Source organism: Toxotes jaculatrix, chromosome 4 (assembly GCF_017976425.1).
Source record: "Toxotes jaculatrix isolate fToxJac2 chromosome 4, fToxJac2.pri, whole genome shotgun sequence".
In the NCBI taxonomy this organism is placed as follows: Eukaryota; Metazoa; Chordata; class Actinopteri; family Toxotidae; genus Toxotes; species Toxotes jaculatrix.
Window position 1 is genome coordinate 24,659,042 of NC_054397.1, and position 20,183 is coordinate 24,679,224.

Below are 20,183 nucleotides of genomic sequence, written 5' to 3' on the forward strand. Positions count from 1 at the left end.
AGCCACTGGGGAGCTGACCTCTTCATACATAGACTGCTGACTTGTTTATACTGTCCACATAGTTAATACCTATTGTATTAAAAGTGATGACGGAATAAAATACGAAATGACTAACTTCTGCTTAAGAATGCAGTGATTAAATAAATAAATAAAGCAATTTAACTTGATTTTTAAACGTTTATTTCTTTACACAAGTCCTACACTCACATGGTTTCTTCCACTTCTGCTATGCAGGTGACACCCAGCTTTTCCTGTCTCCACCCCCACCTTCTAGCAAGGCATGCATCACTGCTTATTAGGCAGATATCTCAGTGTTTATGTGATGTCAGAGAAATTAATAAATGTAAAAATGTAGAAATACAGAAGTGAAAGCAGAAATACAAAATAAACTATGCACAAATAAATGGATAAATGTAAAATGTATGTAAAAATACACAAATTAATAAATAAATGCAGAAAGGCATAAAGAAATAAATGTAAAAAAAATACGGAAAAAGTCTTGTTTTATCACCATAATGTATGTCACTGATTTCTGTATTTATTTATTTAAGCTTCTGTTATTTTTTTGTCTTTCATAAGTCAAGGCACCACCCAAAGCTCAACCTGGAGAAGACCAAGCATCTCCTCCTTTAGAGGAATAGGATAGACCTTGTTCACAACAGGCATTTTAACTTGTCATAGCATGAAAAGCACATGTAAAACAAACTTTCTTAACAACTGAGTTCCATTAAGTGTCCCACTATAGTTATAGTATGACATGCCAAAATGTCGGTCTGTTTATGTGTGCCAGTATAGTAGTGTTGTTTTGTTACTAGATTAGGTGCATTTTCAGACATTTGTTTTCGCTTTTGCTATCTTTTTCTTCTGATCACTGTGTTTCATCCGCAGTGATTCATTACAAAACAACAGAACGTGAACTGTAGGGAGGCTTTAAAACTTTTGTAGGTACTCTAAAATCCCTGTTGACTGAATAAATGTCACGTAGCACTAAAAGCACCTAAACATGCAGTAGAAATAGTGATCATGAGTAATGAACAGTGACACTTGTCTCCAGAGATGAACAAACTTCCTGTGTCACACAGTAGAGCTGTAAAGCAAAGTTGCAGATGCACCCCACCTGAAAACACGCTCTCTAAATGTATATATTGAATGATGTGTGCAAAAATAAACTATGATTGCAAAAACTTTCAAGATATCGTTACAACAGGTTTTTATTTTTCCGTAAACTTCTTGGATCTTGGATTAATCATATCTGCTCATTTCAGTAGAATAAGAAGGCAGAGTGCACAATTTTACAGTTTGAACCGTGCTGTATCATAGCTACCCTGCCAAAGCACGCTTCACCACAATGTCACACGTTTGGCCTTTGTTCCGTTTTTTTCCCCCGATACATTTCATGGTATTTCATGCAGTCAAGCTTCTTTACTTGAATGAGGAAGCTTCATTTTGCACAATATTAAATTAATCATACATCTTTCAACAACATTAAAACCATTATTGTTAGTAATGATCATGCCTTCAGTGGCACAGTTAGAACTCAACTTAAGACATTCTATAATCAAACTTTTTCAACCAATCTCACTCACATTTCAAAACAGGTTCCTTTGAGAAACACACAATAATGAGACACACACAAAATAAGTTGCAGTCCCCTTCAAAAGTATTGGGACAGTAAGGCCAGTTTCTTTATAATTGCTGCGCACTGGAAACATTTGGGTTTGACATCAAAAGATGAATATGAGACAACAGAGCAGCATTTTGGCTTTTGTTTCCAGGTAATTACATTTGGATCAGCGAAACAAATTTGATAGATAGCATTATTTGTAATACAAACACCAAATCTGTGAGTAAGCAAAAGTATTGGGACATGTAACTGACAGATCTGTTTCGTTGTGCGGGTAAGTCCTATTACATGGATTATTCAGACAATAAATGCAGCTGAGTGTCTGCTCTCAGTTTCAGCTTTGGGTTTTGCCTGTGCAGACTTTATTTACAGTTTAAGAGGTGTTAGCAACATGAAGACTGGAGAGCTCTCTATGGGAGAAGAGCAAGCAGTTTTGAAGCTGAGAGAAAATGGAAAATCAATCAGAGCCATTGCACAAACATTGATTATAGCCAGAACAACCATGTGGAATATCCTGAAGAAGAAAGAAACCACTGGTATACAGAAACACCAGACGTTGAACCAGTAGACCAAGGAAAACATCCGCAGTTGATGACAGAGACATTGTGAGAGCTGTAAAGGAAAACCCTAAAACAACTGTCAGTAACATCGCCAACAACCTCCAGAGGGCAGGAGTGAAGGTATCACAATCCACTGAAGACTTCAGGAACTCAAGTACAGAGGCTTCACCAGAAGAGCAAACCACCCATTAGCAATAAGAATAGGAAAGCCAGATTGGAATTGGAATTTGGAAAGTACAGAGGCAAACCTCAAAAGATCTAGGACAAGCTTTATGGACTGATAAGACAAAGATTAACCTTTACCAAAGTGATGGAAAGGCTAAAATGTTACTCCAGCCCTGTATGGTCCAATCCTTATGGTCTTTTGCAAACATCAGCCTGTTTCTTCTTTGCTTCTCATTGATGAAGGGCTTTTTTCTAACTTTACACGGCTTGAGCCCTGCCCCTAGGAGCCTGTTTTGAACTATTCTTGCCGTTCTTCAGCCCAGCTGCCATTTGCCATTCTTTTTGTAGGTCACTTGATGTCATCCTACGGTTGCTGAGTGACATTCAAATAAGTTGATGGTCATCCCGCTCAGTGGAGAGTAATTTTCGTCTGCTCCTTGACCTTGTTCTTATGAACTGCCATCTTTTTTCATCAATTGAACACTTCTTTTCCTCACTCAAAACGTTTCTTCAGAACTCTTTAGGCATGGTCAATAGTTATTTTTGGATTCCAAATACTTTTGAGGTACTACTAGCTCTGTCTTTGCTATCCAGCTGGTCCTATTGCAAGAGAATAATGTTGCCCACAGAAGTGGTTTTTATACTGTTCCTCATTCAATAGGATTTGATTCAGGTGATCACCTCATCAGTACCTCATTAAGTAGAATGAGGTGTGCTTGTGTTGGAATTCAGACTCAGGAATGGAATGGCTGTCATACTTGTAGAGATGCTTATTTCAGAATAATTTGCAGTGGTCTCTTAAATTTGTACAACAATTAAACATGAATAATTATAAGAGGGGTGAATGTTTTAGCTTGTAAATATTAGGCCGTTGCGCAAGTGTCACACTGAATTACAGTGCTTATAGTATTTAATACAAATCACAGATAATGATGGTGACAGTCGTCTCAAGAGATGTACACAAGACTTCCTGTGTCACATGATGGTGCTGTGCTCTCTATCAGTGCTGCAAGTTTGCAGATGCATCCCACCTTAAAATATAACACAACAGTCTCCAAGAGTATATGTTGACTGATGTGGGAAATGATCAAAAAAAAAAATCTTGTTTTGCAAAGGTTATCATATTTAAATTTGTTTTGTGTTGGATTAATCACAACATTAAAGCAGAATTAAATTAAATTAATCCTTTTTTGCTAAATGAATGTGCAGTGCTCCATCATGTCCGCCTTGCTGCATCACATGAAGTGAAATGTCACACATCTGGTCGTCTTTCAGTTTTGCTCATCTGACGTGTTTCACACTTTGTCTCTTGTGGTCAAATTGAACTTTTACAGGAATGAGGAAGCATCATTCTGTGGTATTTTATGATGTTTATTCATTTATATAATTGAGCACCACTTGGAAACAATTAAAACGATCATTAATTATTATTGTAACCAAAACAAAAAAGCTTTATTTGGTGGCATATTAATAATTCATTTGAAGGCATTTTCACAAGCAAACCTTCTAACAAATTGTCCTTTTCTGAATGGGCACCTCAAGCAACACACAGCAGTGATGGGTTTCTAAATGATACATGTGCCTACCTAGAAAACAAATGACCGCAAAGCTTCATGTGTCAAAGCTGGTCCCATCACTTTTGTCCCAAAAACCATACTACATGTGCTTCATTTTTATTTCTGCCATAGTTTCGTTTGTTTTAGCTGTTTAATCATTATGGTTGCACTTCCTTGTTCTTACTGAGTGTGAATGCATGTAACTTCAGACAAAAGGATCTGCTATTTTCAGTAATAAAACAAAACTAGAAGTCTTTGTCTGTGAATGCATATGTCTATAGAAGACCCAACAAGACATCCAGTAGTCATCATAAGCATACATTCTTTTCCAGTGAATTGGGCTTGCATAAGCAGGACTGCTGCCAGTTAAAACAGCTTACCTACTTTACTGCTGTCAGAGATTTAAGGCCCAGTGTTAGCATAACAACAACATTCAATTTTTTTTTTTTAAAGTTTATTTTCATTGCAGTAAACACATTTTTGGATTTCCCCATTTAAGCAGCCTTCACAAACACAACATCCATGCAACTGTAGTTACATGGGTCCATGTATGTAGAGGCACCTGTAGTTAGTACAGATGGGGTTTCCTTCCACTGTCTTCACACAGTTTTTGTTCAGAACATTAAGGAATTATAACTGTTAGAACTTTACATGCTGCACTACAGGCAGCCTTCTCCAATATTTTGGTACCTCAAAAAAGGTGCAGTTTACATTTTTTACCACATAGGGGCGCTACTTTCATTCAGAAATGACTACAAACTTGAGCTATTCATGCCAGCTGCATGAATAAAAACTTTCACTCCAGCAAACCTTTAAGTTTCTCAGCCAGGAACCTCCTGTGCAAGAAATACTATGTAATTTAATGTTGTTAAATCATTATGGAAAAAATATTCGGCAATAGAGTGACAGGGTTGATTATCAAAGGTCAAACTAATGTCAAATGTCGTTTCAAGTTTGGGGGATTTAAATATTTAGTACATTAAGTTATATTTTTGTTCAAAGGAATAAATTAAATGAGTCTCATTTTATTTGTGAGATGATTAAAATAATTTGTTAACTAACACAACTGAACTAAACTGTGGTGAACTGATCAGATTAGATTTTAACTTTTATTAAGCACAATACAGATGAATACAAAGCCCTGATATACACATCACAGTCATTACTCTGCAAATGCAGGCTACCACTGTTTATCTGCTGTCGTCTGTGAAGTGTGTCTTCTCCCTTCTGTCAAAACAGAAGTTTTTGAACTTGAGCTGTGTGACACGAGGGAATTGTTGTATCCACTGTCTATTTATAACACAGAGAGCAGGTGTGCCGATACACAGAGGCAAAGTGATTGGCTGGGATCCTCAGAGGACTCTTTGTGCCTGTGTAAATACATACACACACACACACAAGGAACATACTTGCATCTGCCCTGTGAAAAAATGCTTGCACACAGACACACGCATGCATTTTTTATTCATTGGAAACCTTTTTACAGTGTAGGAGTATACATGCACCTCCACACATCTGCAAGACAAAAGCATTCACATGCAAGCACATACCCAAACACTCATTCCCATTCAAGCAATTCAGACATATTTCTAGGTGCTGTCAATTGAAAGGGGAATCAAAATGTTCTTCACAGTAACAGATTTAAGCCCCTTAATGATAAAGCAGATCCACACCCCTAAACAGATCCTCTGAGCAACACTTCACTCGCATGATATCCAACACTCAACAAATCAACAGGTCCTATCCTAACACCACAAATATACCACATACAGCTTCAAACACCATGTAAACAACTATTTAGAGGACTACCTGTGACCACATTTATGTCTTCAACACTGAGGTCAAAGCGGTCAAGAAGAAGCAGGTATGCTGTGGGAAAGTGATGCCTGTAGAGTCGGAAGAACCTCTATAGTTTATTACCTCAGAAAAAAGGAAGAACATTTCATGAGAATTGAGCGTGAGGGAAGATAGCTTTGTTTGCATTTGCTTTTTAATGTGGTCATTTGCACCTACCTGCAGCGAGACTGAAAGCACTGTTGCAGTTTCAAAAAGGAAGTGGGCGAGGTCTTTTTCTGACAGCAGCAGTGCTCCAAACATATATATGAATAGTTACTATTTTGAAGTGTTACTTTTCTGGTGAGCAGAAAAAAGAGAAGGTGTGTTTTTCAAAGATTTGTCTGAGATGACAGTTTCCATGGACTCTACTGGACTATTCTTCAGAACTCAACATTAGGTGGATATATTGGGATTGATACTATCGACTGACAAGCTTTTGGACTGTTTAAAAAGAAATCTCGAGGAACTGATACCGAGATATCATTTGACTCGCTTAAGGATATCTTGCCTCTTGGATATTGAATCACTCAGCTTCATCTCAGTGACAATGCCTGTGATTGTACTGGAGGCCAAAGACTTCACCAGTCCCCTGTTTTTGGTGCGGACATGGGAAGTGTTATCCACCTGTACCACCTTCAGTCTTGTGGCCTCGCTGGAGCCTTCGGATAAAAATCAAACTAACCATCAATCAAACATCAACTCATTTAGGATCTTCTGCATGTTCACCTGGTGCTTCTTCTTCACCCTTACTCTCCTCATCCACATTCTCAGCGTCATACAGTTTCACAGCCTCATCCCAATATCCTGGAAGAACCTGACCATCACAGTGGCGGTGTTAGGCGCACTGATGTGTCTCAGCGCCTCTGTAGTTTTCCCTTGGATCATCATGGATCACCCAAAGAGGTCACCACACTCCGTGGCAGCTGCTGTGGTCTCCTGTCTCACCTTCCTGGCTTATACCTCAGAGTCCTACATTCTTTGCACCCAAGCCCATGAACAAAGAGGCTATATGGGCAGCATGCCTGGTCTCCTCAAGACACTCCAGCTGTGGGGAGGTTGTCAGTTGATACTCCTGGCTGTGGAGGCAGTCTGTGGACTGCCTAGTGGAGAACACAGCTGGCAGTCATGGGTTTCCTGCATGTCATATAGTATCTGTGTCCTCATGAGCCTAGTCACACTGGTGGTAATTTTAGGTGACCTTGCGGGGCGATGTCTCCTACCTTTTGACAGATTTCTGGCTGGCTTCAGTCTGATTGGGGTGTTGTTCTACATGGTGGCCACAGTGATTTGTTTTACCAAGGTTCTGAAACTGAGAGACCCTGGACAGAGCGTCCCAAATAGAAGTGCGCCGCTGGTTATCATGGAAACAGTTGTTGCCAGTATTACACTGTTAGCTTACACAGTGGACCTTGCCTTCTCCATCAAACTGTTGTGTGACAGGAGTCATTCATGAGATAACACATCACATTAAATGTTCTGCATATGAGGTTTATTGTGTACGGTCCTAAAATTTTTAGGAGAAAATCGAGTCTTAGCAAATATGTAAAATCAAACTGAATGGATGTCTTTGCTGTTAATCGTTAATGTGTAATCAAATACTCTCTATAGACCTGCAGGCTGCCAACTTGTAAGAGCTATACAAGTTGTGTACATATTAAATTTAAAGGCAGATAAATGCATGTAGCTGTATTGCCATTTTACTGATGTGTGAAAGAGATTTATGATTTTCTATAGATCAGTTCACTATGACACTGTGCAATGTCTAAATCTGGGTCATGTGACAGGTGCACTGTGACACACTAGCACACAGCATGCTTTATGGACATAATAACATGGTATATGGATCTGTAGTGGTTAATGAGCAGCAGTCATTGCTAAAGATTAAATTACAAATTGTATTATTATACAATTTCCAATACAAGGTCTGAGATAAGAAAATTGACATCAAAAGGTGCAGACCAATAAAAGTATTTGCTGTTTTCACTGAAACATCATTAATATTTCAAGTGTAATGCTTTCTCTCTGGTCATACACTGTAATGCCTACTTATGGAGCTTACATTAGCCTCAATTTGATTTGCCAACACTAGATGGCAACATTCCTCATTAACACTCCAATTTAAACCACAGGATTGGACACAGTGTAGAACCGACTGTTTCCCTATATCAGTTTATTGCGAAGGTTTATAACCAGATAAATTACATCAAGCTTTAATGTAAATAGTTCGTATGATTAAATATTCCACGGACTATTCCACGGACATGTATATTATTATATGATTATATACATGTACATACATATACAACCAGAAAAATAAACGTCTATTTTATTTGTTTTGCAGGGCAAACTATTATTACTTTTAAATTTGAGCACCTGTAAATTGGAAATATTAGCTTTTTTTTTTATTGTTGTTGTTCCCTGCATTGATGAGCCAGAAAACATCGTGCAACACTGTAAGAAGTTATTTACATTTTACTCTGTTTACCTTCTCACATCTGCCTCATCTGCTCCAGCCCTGCTAAGATGCTCTATCGAAAAATCAATCGTCGACACTCGCCCTCACAGCGAGCCGGTCATCCTGCTGCTCGGTCTCGATTACTCTGGCCTTCATAGACTCCAGCGTTTTTTCTTTAAGGAACTGAGTCCAGTTAGTCAGTTGTCAACAGGCTGAGTGAGAAAAGGAGCCGCTGAAACAACTTGGTACGTGGAGCTGATAACGCAAACGTCTCCGTGTCCAGGAAAAAGCCTTTCGACTCGCTTTGGAAGTTCAGTTTTTTTCGGTGTATCCAGACAAAATAAAATGAAGTCCTCCTCACACGGTAAGCTATCGTTGACTCCTTCTGAAGCAGCCTTCGAGTTGAGACTTGGTGAGATGACCTCGTCCAGCACAGACCTTAAAACAAATGTGTGATTCAGTTTGCACCAAGCGAGTTTTTCTTTTTTGATTTCTGTAAGTCATTTAGTTAAGATTAGCATGGGTCAAATTTAAGCTAATACGGACTAAAAAGTTCTCAGTCGTTGTTGTTAGCTTGTTGTCTTACCTGCATCACAAGACAGGCTGGTTTCCCTGGTCGTTGTTGCTATTAAAGCTTGACAGGTCTCTGTTTGGAGTATGTTGGGATCATGGTTAGGATGCTTATCAGATAGAAACAACGTCCATATGTTAGCTGCTACTGGAAAAGCTTCGTATTGTTTGCTATATGAGTGGGTCACAGTCCACAACCAATGTACACAAAGACGACCAATGTAACTGCTTTATCACCGAGAAGCAGAAACACTCCCTTTATATTGTTAGTCTGTATGTTTGTGTCCGTACATCTGTAATGATTTTTCATTTCTCCTTCTAATGATGCGTTTCTCAGAAACCTCCTGAGCATCATGGACATGTGAAACTTGACTCTTCACTTGGCAGATGCAAGTCCCAGGCTGGATTGAATGGCACTGAGGATACAAGGTAAGCACTTTGCCAGTAAATTTGAACTCATTATTGATCCGTTTCCTGAGCTACAAATGACCTTAGTGAAGGCAAAGTCCAGCTCGACGGAGAGAGGAGGGAGAGGGGAAGGACGAGCACAGCTCAGGAGAGTGATGGTCAGAACATAGTGTGAACAAGGTGTTGAACATAAATGCTTTCAGTGATCGAAGGAAACCTTTGTTTACTTTTATATCATATATCAAGTGGTATTCATAATCTGAAGAAACACAAACACACAAGTGGGAGATTACAATATCCTGTGTTTGTCTTATCACATGGGAATCACAACTGCTATGAACAGCTTTGCCAATTTGTCAATCACCTGCAGTGATGCAGGTGTATAATGAAACTGAAAATGTTTTTGGCTGATTCGTTCTCAAGAAACCTGCCTTCTAGATAACTGACCGTCTAACAGCTGTTAGAAACACCACAGACCTCAAGGCCTTGAGCTTGTGGAGGCACTTGTTTTGCAGTCAAACATTTTACAAATGTAGTCAAAGACTCCCCCCTGAAGCGCGGGCCCATAAGTTCCGGGCCTACAAGTGGAGGCCCTGAAGTGTGGACAGTTAAAAGTCAATAGCAGCAAGATGTTTTACAGGTTTCTTTGCACACAATGACCCCAAGGTGTATTTTAAATGCAAAGTAACTTGCTGCATAAGATTACAATGCAGAATGCTCTCCTCTCATTTAACCTGTTTACTGCTGACAGTGACAGACTCTAGTTTTTGACTTCTTTCAGTTTTCACTTTTGACATGTAGCTGTTGCTCTTACATAGAGAAACACCAAATACGGTGTTCAACATCTTAAACTGTCAGGAATCTTCAGCTTGTCACACTAGTGTTACAAGGGACAAGGCTACAGCTGCTGCTGGTTATATTGAGCTGATTGTTTTGGGCCCATGAACAGGCTTTGATATCTTGGGGCCTAAGTCATGTAATGATGATATATTGAGCACAAAATCTGCTGAAGGGATATGTGCCCCAAAACCTCCAGGCCATGGCCCAGTCATACACACCAAACCATGGTCTCTGGTGCTAGTGGTGGCTTTTGAAGAGGTGATGTTAAATCCACCAAGACACTATGTTTCTATACCATCAACAAGTCCCATGAAAAGCCTGACCCCAAGAACTACCGGTCTTCTAATAAGAATCGTCTGTGTATCCAAAGCCTGATATAACATGTGCCTATTCATTAAATGACAAAGTTTCCAAAATATGCCACTCACATGTAATGCTACAACTCTGCTATGTGTTTTTTGTAATGATTTTTGTCTAATGCATAAAAATGGAGGTCACGGTTGCCGTAGTAGCATCATTTTATTATTTGTTTATAATAAAGGATAAATGTCAGGTTTACCTGACATCTGTCACAGATAAGACACAGCACCAGAACACTGTGAGTGCTTAGCTGCCATGTTAGAAGGGGTGAGTGAGAGAGGGAGGTGTCATTTTGTTAGAGAAAGGAAAAGCAAAAAACAGGATTCTAACACCTGTGAGAGACAGAAGGAGGTTTAGGGTTTGAGCAGCAGGTGTGGTGAAGGGAAATGTCACACTCAGGCAGCACAGCCGGCAACATGTCGAAATGATTTGGAGAGGATCAGGCCTTCATTTCCTGTCTGTGAAATGTATGTTTAAAAATAAACGTGTTCTTGGCTCTGTTCTGAATGTTAACCATTCAGAACCTGAGTGGGTTTCACCTTTTGCGTTGCTTCAAATGCCTAATCTTTCAGGAGTTGAGGATGTTGTGTTTTGTCATTGCTTTGAAAGTCAGACATTTCTGCCTGTGCTTTTTGCAGTGCAGTGAAACAGGTAGTGGCAGTGCTTTTTTTTATCGTTTCACCCGTGTTATTTTACTCAAATGGAGTCTGTCATATTTCATCTTTCCCTGTGAGACGAGGACCTTGTGCTGCTTATCATTCTCTGAGTCGGAATTGGCCGACACCCCTGTTGACTGTACACCTGTTCATAGCTTTGACTCATTTTGTGGCCTTCCAAGTTCCTGCCGGGTCTAACCTATTTTTACACAACCAAAATTTTCTTCTTTTGGTTAAGGCTGAAGGAAAGCTCAGGGAAGCTGAGATGGAGACAGTGTGATACAATTTTTTATTAGATTTATATTTATGAAGTAAAAATGTAAAGAAAAATTAAGAATCAAGAAGTGTACAATATTTTTCCACTGTCGTCCCTGTTTGTTACCCCGCACCCAGTCCTATGGGATAAGGAACTTTTAAGCATTTCCATTTCAGTTAGCTTTCTGTCATATGTTACTCTTATTTGTTTTTCGGCTCTCAAACATGTCCCAGTTCTCAGGCTCCGAACTCAAGGTTTCTTTAGCTTAAAGGTAATACAAACTGAGCCTCATCTTCTAACAAGAGCTTTGGCTTTGGCTAACATTGGCTTCTTGATTGAATTATTAAGGGGTGGCTAGTGCCTTGCTTCAGGGTTCTGTGCTAACTGCTCATTCAACCGTCTTGTCACACTCCCTCAGACAAGTTTCCTAGACTACACATCATTTACAGAGCTGTTTGAATAAAATAATTCATCCTTCATTTTTTTCTCTTTTTTTTTGTGATGGAAAGGACGTCTTTGTCCATTATCACTGGACCAGCTTGACAGGGTTAGCAATCTTTACAACAACGCACAAGTTGTAAGCCAAGCCTATTGTCACATGAGTGTGTGCTTGTGGAAGCAACTTAGGTTTTATCAGAGCAACGTCCAGGGCTTTGTTGGTCATGTGATCTTTCCCGAATTCCACATAGGGGTGTGTCTTTGTTGATTTTCTATAGACTTCTTTGTAGATCTGTACAGATGATTGTGATCAGAAGGACACTGTATATGTCACATATACAGAATTAAGATATCTACATTTGTTTTAAAGGTTAACAACTCTAGAACTGAATCTGTGTTGATCTTATCGGTTTTCCTCATCAGGACTAAGATCTGTCACTCGAAGCCAGAGACACCTGTAAGCATGTTTTTATGTATCTGAGCACTGCCTTTCCCGAGCTCCCTCCTCGTTCATGCAGCTGCCAGCAAACATCACTGGTGTTACAGACAGGTGCTGCTCCCTCACCTGTCCATCCACTGAAATAATGACCATTACTGAGACATCAGGAGAATGTGTCCGCTTGCCAGCCAACAGCAATTACAGGTCTGTCTCAGGTGCTGTCTCCATTGAGCACTGACAGTCCCATTCATCTCGCTACCAGCATAATAATCACTTGTTACCAGAGGAGAGGGACCGAGACAAGGTGAGAGGTGGAAGGATGCATAAATATAGCCTCTCTATAAATATCAGAGTTTCTCACTTGAAACAGAGACATTCACAAAGCTACAGTACGTTCACAAGCAGCGTTTTGTTTGAGAGCAAAAATCCTGGAGAAAAAAATGGAGATATCTGAGTATCAGTTCATTCATTTTCTGTTTTAAATTGAGCCCTGAGGAATAATGCAGCTGTCTTTTGTGAGATTAAAGCCACTCCCTCCGAATTTCAAGCAGTCACCATGATCTACAGATTAGTCTGGGATACAGTGATGTAACACAGACCAGTTCAGGCTCCCATGAGCTGCTCTCTCACTTGATAACAATTTGGTCTTTTGTCATTGCAGTTTGGCTGAGAAATGCTTTGCTCAATCCCTTTCAGTTTGTCCAATGCTGATAACAATACATGTGTGATTATTGCATTCCACACTTTTAGTTAAGTTACTATTTGTCTCATTGTTGGACAGGATTAATGTGAAATGAGAATGCTGATTGTTTTGGGAGATATTCCTGTTGGTAAGAGGAGCAAATTCTTTTCTACAACATTTTACATTTCATTTTAATTACATTTTATTTTAATCACAACTCAGTACTATAGAATTATTTGTATCCCTGTCTGTAATCTGTAATGCTTAGGTTTTGTTTAATTTTTTATGAGCTTGTGAAGTAGCTTCTCATCTGTGCCTGCCTCATGTGTGTCTCAGAGGCCTGCTGTTGTGAAACTGTGTTGAGTGGCATAAAAAATTTAATTACTCCTGACAGATAAGGCAGCCGGTTACAGGTGTGGTGAATGTCATCAGGAAAGAGAAAATCCACGGCTCCTGTCATACAGAGGGAAAAAAAATCTCTTCAAGGTTAATCCTGCTCTGAGACAATCACATAAACTGTGGTGATTTATGTCATTGTCTGTTTTTCATTCTGTATTTGTGGAAATTAAAGAATGTAGTTTCTTGGCATTTGGCAAGGACCGGGAACTATTTGGAGGAAACAGAAGAGTGTTTGTGGAAGCAAAGCAGGAAGTTGCTTTCCTGGGTTCGCCCAGATGTGGCTAGCTGGGCAGATGGCTGCCCCAAAGGCCTGTACCATTTATCTCACTACAGTGGCTTGGCTTACTGCACCGTTCGCATGCTCTCATGTTGGTTAGAAGGCTTAATTTGACTGGATACATAGTTTGGTGCCTGAGGCTTAGTTTTGTTAGGCTTTAAACAATGTAAACATGTGCTAAGCTCTGAAAAGATAAAGTGTAGCTGCTATTACTCCATCAGTTTTCTCATAAATATAAACCATAACTAAACCAAGTACTAGGTCAAGTCCTTACGATAAGAGCTGTGCTTTGTCTCGATAGCCTGTCTGTAAAACATGATTACATGGATGACCTCTTGCACTCAATAAAAACCGCTCATCTTAACTCTTCTTTGTTTCTGTAACTAGTGCCTTGTTTGTAATAGGAAGGACTGCACATGTGATTAGCTGCTACAAGCTTACTAAATAGTAACTGAGGGGAGGCTAATAGTTAACTTTGTACTTTGTAATTAGAAGGATATAAGCTAACAGCTGAAAGCTAAAATATCTTTGAAAACTAGTAAAAGTGATGTTAAAAAGAACCATACAAATTCCTCAGTTTAGAATCGATAAAACTCTGGCGTCTCCTGCGGGAGCCAGTGATGAGTCTGACTGAGTCGTCCTCTGTAACGGGAGCAGAGAGGCAGATCTCTCTGCTTGATTTATGTCACAGTTTTGTCACCGCGGCAGCCAAGAGTTCATTCAAAAATAATGAGGGCTTGTTGATGAGGTTAAGCAGTTAAGTTAGAGGTGCATTATTTAACACGAACAACTTCTGGGTCAGTGAACTGACATGGTTTAAGATAGGCAGAACTTTACAGAGTATTAACTCCATTCAGAGACACAAGGCCTCTTTATGTGTTTTTTTATGAGTAAAAGAAAGTACTAGTGTATCGTCTGGGTAGCTGTGGTTGTGTAAAGCCAGCCAGAGTCACAGTGCAATGAACGCCTAACGTTACAGTCTCTTTGTCTGTCTTTCTCCCTCTTTATCTGTTTCTTAATACAGGATTCTTTTTTACTTCCTAGTCTCGGTGGATGCTCTGTCACATGCTGTCCGCGAGCCAACTCATTCCCACTGTTGTGCGCCACAGCAGCTGAGCCATTGTGGTCAATAATTGAGCAATCCTGCTGTCATAACAGCTCTGTCACAAGAAATTTAACATTTAGAATCTTTGGATTCTTGGACTTGGAAAATTATTTTTCTTTTTTTTATGACTTTTTATAAACTAAAGGATTAATCAAGAAATTAATTGACAGATTAATAAATCACACGTGTCTCTTCTTCTTATTTTATCTTCTTATTTTAAGTGAGCTTTAACATTTAAACATGTTGACACTGAATTTTAGAGTCAAATCTCTCGGTTGAACCATCAGCCATTTTTAATGGGCTCTGAGCAGCGTAAAGACAGTCCTAATCAGGTACAGGTGCTTCATAATCAGCTGTTTGCACTTACTTACACAACACAGCACAATGTCTTTCAGTTATCAGAAAAGCGTTCTCATTTCTATCTCATTTTATCAACAATTATTTATTAATAGCAGACTCAAAGCACCATACTTTGTCTCAAATGTCATTTACCTCTGCCCCAGTGAATTGATTTTTAAATACTTAGAAACCTGGGACGTAATGATTTATTCAGTCTAGCCAAATGGTAGCGTTTAGTGGGTCAGCCTTCTCTATCATACACTGCAGGGTGGCTGCTATTCACTATACATTTGACTTTACAGAGCGCACTCGTAAGGTAGCACTTCTTATGATTACAATTACAAGTATAGTGGATAGATAAAAATTATATTAAATTCAGTTTTATTTGAACAGAACCAACCTGTTCTGAAATCATGACCACAAAAACTCAGTGACAGTGCCTCGTTCAAAGGTGTGTTTATAATAACTTCACACAATTGTCCGATCTTTTGAACAATATCTATTTATATTTTCTATTCAAACATGATTTATTCATCCATTATGAGGATTGAGTTTATTGTCTGTCATTTCCATTTTTTTTCCTCTTCTTGTGTCTCAGCATGAATCAGCTGATGTTCTCTGACATAGCACTGTCATGGGGCTGAACCTTTTATTTGTAAGGAATTAAGGAGAGGCTGGACATTTTTATGACGTCATATTTTTGCAACTATACACTTCACATTGGTTTATTATGTTTATTATGTCATGAGACTCATTCACACATTTGAAACTGTAAAATTTCAATTAAAGGAAGAAGAGACAGCACAAAAAGAGTACTGAGGATGTACCAGCAGTGAAGATGAGAGGGGCCTGAGCAAAATTTTATTCGTATTTTAACTCTGGCTGTGCAGAATGAAAGTGGTACGTGGTGACATAATCATATTTTGCCAGTTCACTGCGTTGTTTGTCTTGTTTCTGTGGCAAAGTGTTCTCTAGTCAGCAGAGGAAGACTGGGAGACAGTTGATAGCCATGATGATCTCACTGCCTAACACGTCAGTCCCTCACTGTCTCACCAGTTTGTCAGCATTCCTGAGAACAGTTTCACTTCTGTTGAGCAGCTATTGTTAATTTGTCTCCAGAACCTGAAATCTAAATGGATTGAAATGCAATTTACCACTGCCTCTCTCTCTCTCACACACACACACACACACACACACACACACACACACACACACACACACACACACACACACACACACACACACACACACACACACACACACACACACACACACGCAGGCTCTCACACAGGCTCTCACACACCTGGGTCTCAGCTAACTCAGTTTGCCACATAGAGCACTCTGCTATTGCTCTGCTTACTCATCTACTGTGTATTTCTATAGTAACAGAGTGTGTAAGAAACAGTGTTTTGCACACCAGACATGCATTCACATAACTGAAAAGATTGTTTCTGTCTGTTTTATATTTATCAATAATTGATCAGTATCTATATTTATCAACTTGAAGCACACGAGGGGCATCAGAGTGTTAACGAGAGAAAGCTCACACTGGCTGTTCTCCAGAAATGTGTTTAATCATGTTAAGCTTTCAGTTCTCCCACCTCAGCATTTACTTTTTAATAACAACCCTAAACAATGGGGCATGTAATCCTCATGTAGCTATTGGGTATCTGTAAATTGTCGTTGCCTGTGGGGCTGTTAACTGTTAGCTACTGTAACTGTGATGTTGACTGAGGCATTAATGTGAGCACTGTGCTGTGAGGCACTTTGCATGTCATTAGGTAAACTGTCAGTGCAAGCACAGGGAAAACCATTACTTCTGCAAATAAACAGCAGGATTTAAAGTGGGACTTCTTCTAATCCCCTCCTAGGCAACCTGGGTAAGGTATAGTGGTCTGGGATTTCATTATGTCCTCCATGTCCTCCATGGGGGAATGTGTGAGACATGTTTGCAAGTCTTTTTTACAGTCTTTTTTCTGCTGTAGTTTAATCTCTGTCCATTAGCAAGCATCCTCTTAATGCCCCTGATGTCATCTGAAACAGTGGTGTATGACATTTGAGATGCTCTGAGGGGGCTGGCATGTGATGGTGTATTGGCAGAAAGCAACGGGCAGGATGACTTGCAAAAATACCCTTAGCGTGCTGAGCTGCAGACAACGGAAACAGGCAGTTCTCCTGATATTTTAGGCCTACGTGCATTTAGATGATACAGACACTAATGTGAGATTGCCTTGTTAATTCATGCTTGTATTTGCTTATGTAAACATTTACCCAGTGAAACAAGGACAAGATAGAAAATGAACACTCCAATCTCTGCAGACACACAGTGTACATGATCATTATCTGTTCTGGTAGACTGCAAAGACTAGCGGTGTTCAGCTATAGTCACATAGCTGCGACAGCTCTGTGTATTTTGATTTTGACTGACTCCTACTGAAAGTGAATTGCAAAGAGTTGTTGACAGATATCTTTAGGAATAGTGACCAATTGTTTGTGTCTTGGGCAAAACATCATATGAAGCAGCTTCTTACTCCTTTCAGCTCAAAATGTACTTTTTCTGAAGTAGGTATTTTATAAATAAAGTATGAAATGTTAAAGGGTATATTCTCCAGTGTTGCAAGTCTTCAGAGGTGAGGCAAAAAGCCCTCTGTCATATAAAAGGGGCAAATGTAAATGGAATGGTACACACAAAAAGTGATAGAAGTTGTTATGTGGGGACTTAAAAAGACAGCTTGATAGAGACTGCTTCCTGGCTACTTTCTCATGTCCTCATAAGTGAGAAGAAGGTCTGCTTTTGGACACAGTCTTCCAAAAGTCAAATAGCAGAAAGGTGTGGGAGGAGGAGGCTTAAGACACTGTTCAACAGTCCACCCAGCCTTTACCAGGTTCTGTAGGTTCAGAGTTACAACCTTTCCACGTTGTGGTTACTTCTGTTGATTAGGACTTTCCTGTATAATAGTGGATCCAGGAATCACTACTTCCCATTGTCACAAAACAAATGCTGCAAACTAATGTCTTAGTAGAGTTAATGTCTTCCTGCTCTCTTCACTAATGTCTTACAAGGAAGAGGTGAAGCATCTGAATGGCACATGAGGGAGGATTTCTTCCTTTCCTGGCACTCACATTTGTGGTTCCAGACCGGCTGACAGAGTGCGATGTGGAGCATGAGGTCATGGAGGAGGTAGTCCCACTGTGGGACACGGAATCACGATATTTAAAGAACTGTGGTTATTTCAGGAACCCAGTTTCTCAACCAGCATAGTAATATTTATACCAAGAAAACATAAGATAATAAAAGAAGAGTCCTCTCTTGTATGCAAGTCATGCCATTAGTCTCTGATGGTTTAAGTATTCTGTTAAACTTGGTAAATGTTGTAAATTCCTGTTTCTTCTTTTACTGGTCCCACTTTTATTCATTGGACAACATTTAGCCACTTCTTCTTCAGTTAGGGACTTCCTGCTTTTCTTATTGTCACATTGTGAAATCCCCAGAGAATGGATGAGAAGCGTGGATTACATTTGCACTACCCACTACTATGCCAACATGTCAGAAAAGCTTCTCTACAAAGAATTTCTCCTGGTACTATTATTGAACCAACAATAATTTATGTTAAATAATTAATCAGCACTACATCAGAAATAGCAGAACACATTTCCTCATTCTATTCTTGTAATGAAAGCTTGTTATTCAGCTTATCTAGGTTTTCAGTTTCATTGCCCTGCACTATGTTGAATGATGCTCAGGCCACGTGTCTTTGCCCTCGTTCTGGAGAACTAGACTGTGTCCGTTTTTAAAGTCCTCTGTGGTTTGAATATTTATTTTTGACAGGATACAGTGAGGAACAACGATATTACATTTCTAACTGCTGTGCTTAGTGTCTGAGAAATCATCTCTTAACTTTGACAACTGTTCAGGTCCATGTAAAAAAAAACCTTGATACCGAACGATACTGAGAGATCAAGGGTCATCAGAGTAGGTCAGTCTGCTCTCAAAGCGGTGGGACTACCGGTTTAGATCCTGGCCTTGATAATAAAGGGTTGTAAATATCCGTTTGTGCTTAATCAGATTTGTAAATGTGTACACGATCACAAAACTCAGTACGCATTTAAAGTTTTTTTTAACACATTTACAAATCTGATTACACTCCACTCACATTTGTAAATAGTTCTGCCTCAATAATTTATGACCCACAAGCTGTAGCCTGCAGTGTGTAGTTTTTGTTTATTGACATTGTGGTGTTAAAACAGTCACCAACAACAGTGCTGCATTCGTCTTATAATCATGTTCTCCTCTAATACTCTCTCTTTCTTATTACTAATGTGATTTTTGGCTCTGTAATGCAAGAGAGACAATGCATGGATTAAAATAGTGTGGCTAAACTATTTTATATCACAACTGACAAATGAAACTGATCACACAAAGGCTCCCTGTGGAGTTTTTGTATCTGTTTTCCTGGGTTTTGTTCATGTCATGCACAAAAAGGGGTGCATATGTGCACACGCACTCGGGTTTCAGTTGTTGTGGCAATGGTTTCACACTTTTCTGCTCTTCTTCCTTTTCTGTAAATTTGCACCTTGATTTTGCTTCTTATCATGTTTTACTGCTGAGACATTTAAAATACCACACACATCTAGTTCATGCTTGGATGAAAGATTCAGTTCAGAAATGTAACTTAGCTCTTCAAACACTGGATGAATCTATTTAAGGCTGCTCCACAATTTTGTTTATAAGACATCATTGTGTCAAAACAGCTTTTGATAGTGACTGCTGTCTTCTCACACGACCAGCAAGTCATTCTCCAGTTCATTGGAACAATACATTGAACAGGCTAAACACGTGGCGCCATGTGTAGCTGCTCGGTTCATTTTCACTGACATCTTGAGTATGTGTAATAGCTTTGTGAGTCTCTTCTCATTACCAGTGTGTGCTGCTTGATACAGCAGAAGGGAGCCGTGAACACATCCCTAATGAGTGCAAAACATGAGGGTTAATGAGGCTGGCTTGCTTCTGTAATTAGCTTCATCAGCATCAATGGCAGGATGTGATTCTGCGCCGTCCTCTAAGTCTGTTCATTGGCTCAGGGAAAGGCTCAGAGAAAACGAAGACACACAGGGAGCTACACTGTCAGTGTGTACATATGCACACTTATAGACAGCCAAATACATAAACATGTAGATAGACATGCCCAGTCTTTGGTGGTTTTGGTTTCTTCCATTT

At 39.5% G+C, this 20,183-nt stretch overlaps 2 protein-coding genes across 2 annotated transcripts in view; both read left to right on the forward strand.

Moving 5' to 3' along the window:
* The first annotated feature begins 6,288 nt into the window (after positions 1–6,288).
* Positions 6,289–7,194, forward strand: LOC121180324 (myeloid-associated differentiation marker-like). Its single transcript, XM_041035642.1, has one exon. The coding sequence runs from the start codon at positions 6,289–6,291 to the stop codon at positions 7,192–7,194; it is 906 nt and encodes a 301-aa protein (XP_040891576.1).
* A 1-nt stretch (position 7,195) lies between these two features.
* The window catches only part of LOC121180318 (testis-expressed protein 2-like), a 29,469-nt gene continuing 16,481 nt past the window's right edge, over positions 7,196–20,183 (forward strand). The window contains exons 1-2 of the mRNA XM_041035632.1: positions 7,196–8,560; positions 9,104–9,195. The gene's annotated coding sequence lies outside the window, so the exon portion shown is untranslated. The remainder of the gene's footprint in view (positions 8,561–9,103; positions 9,196–20,183) is intronic.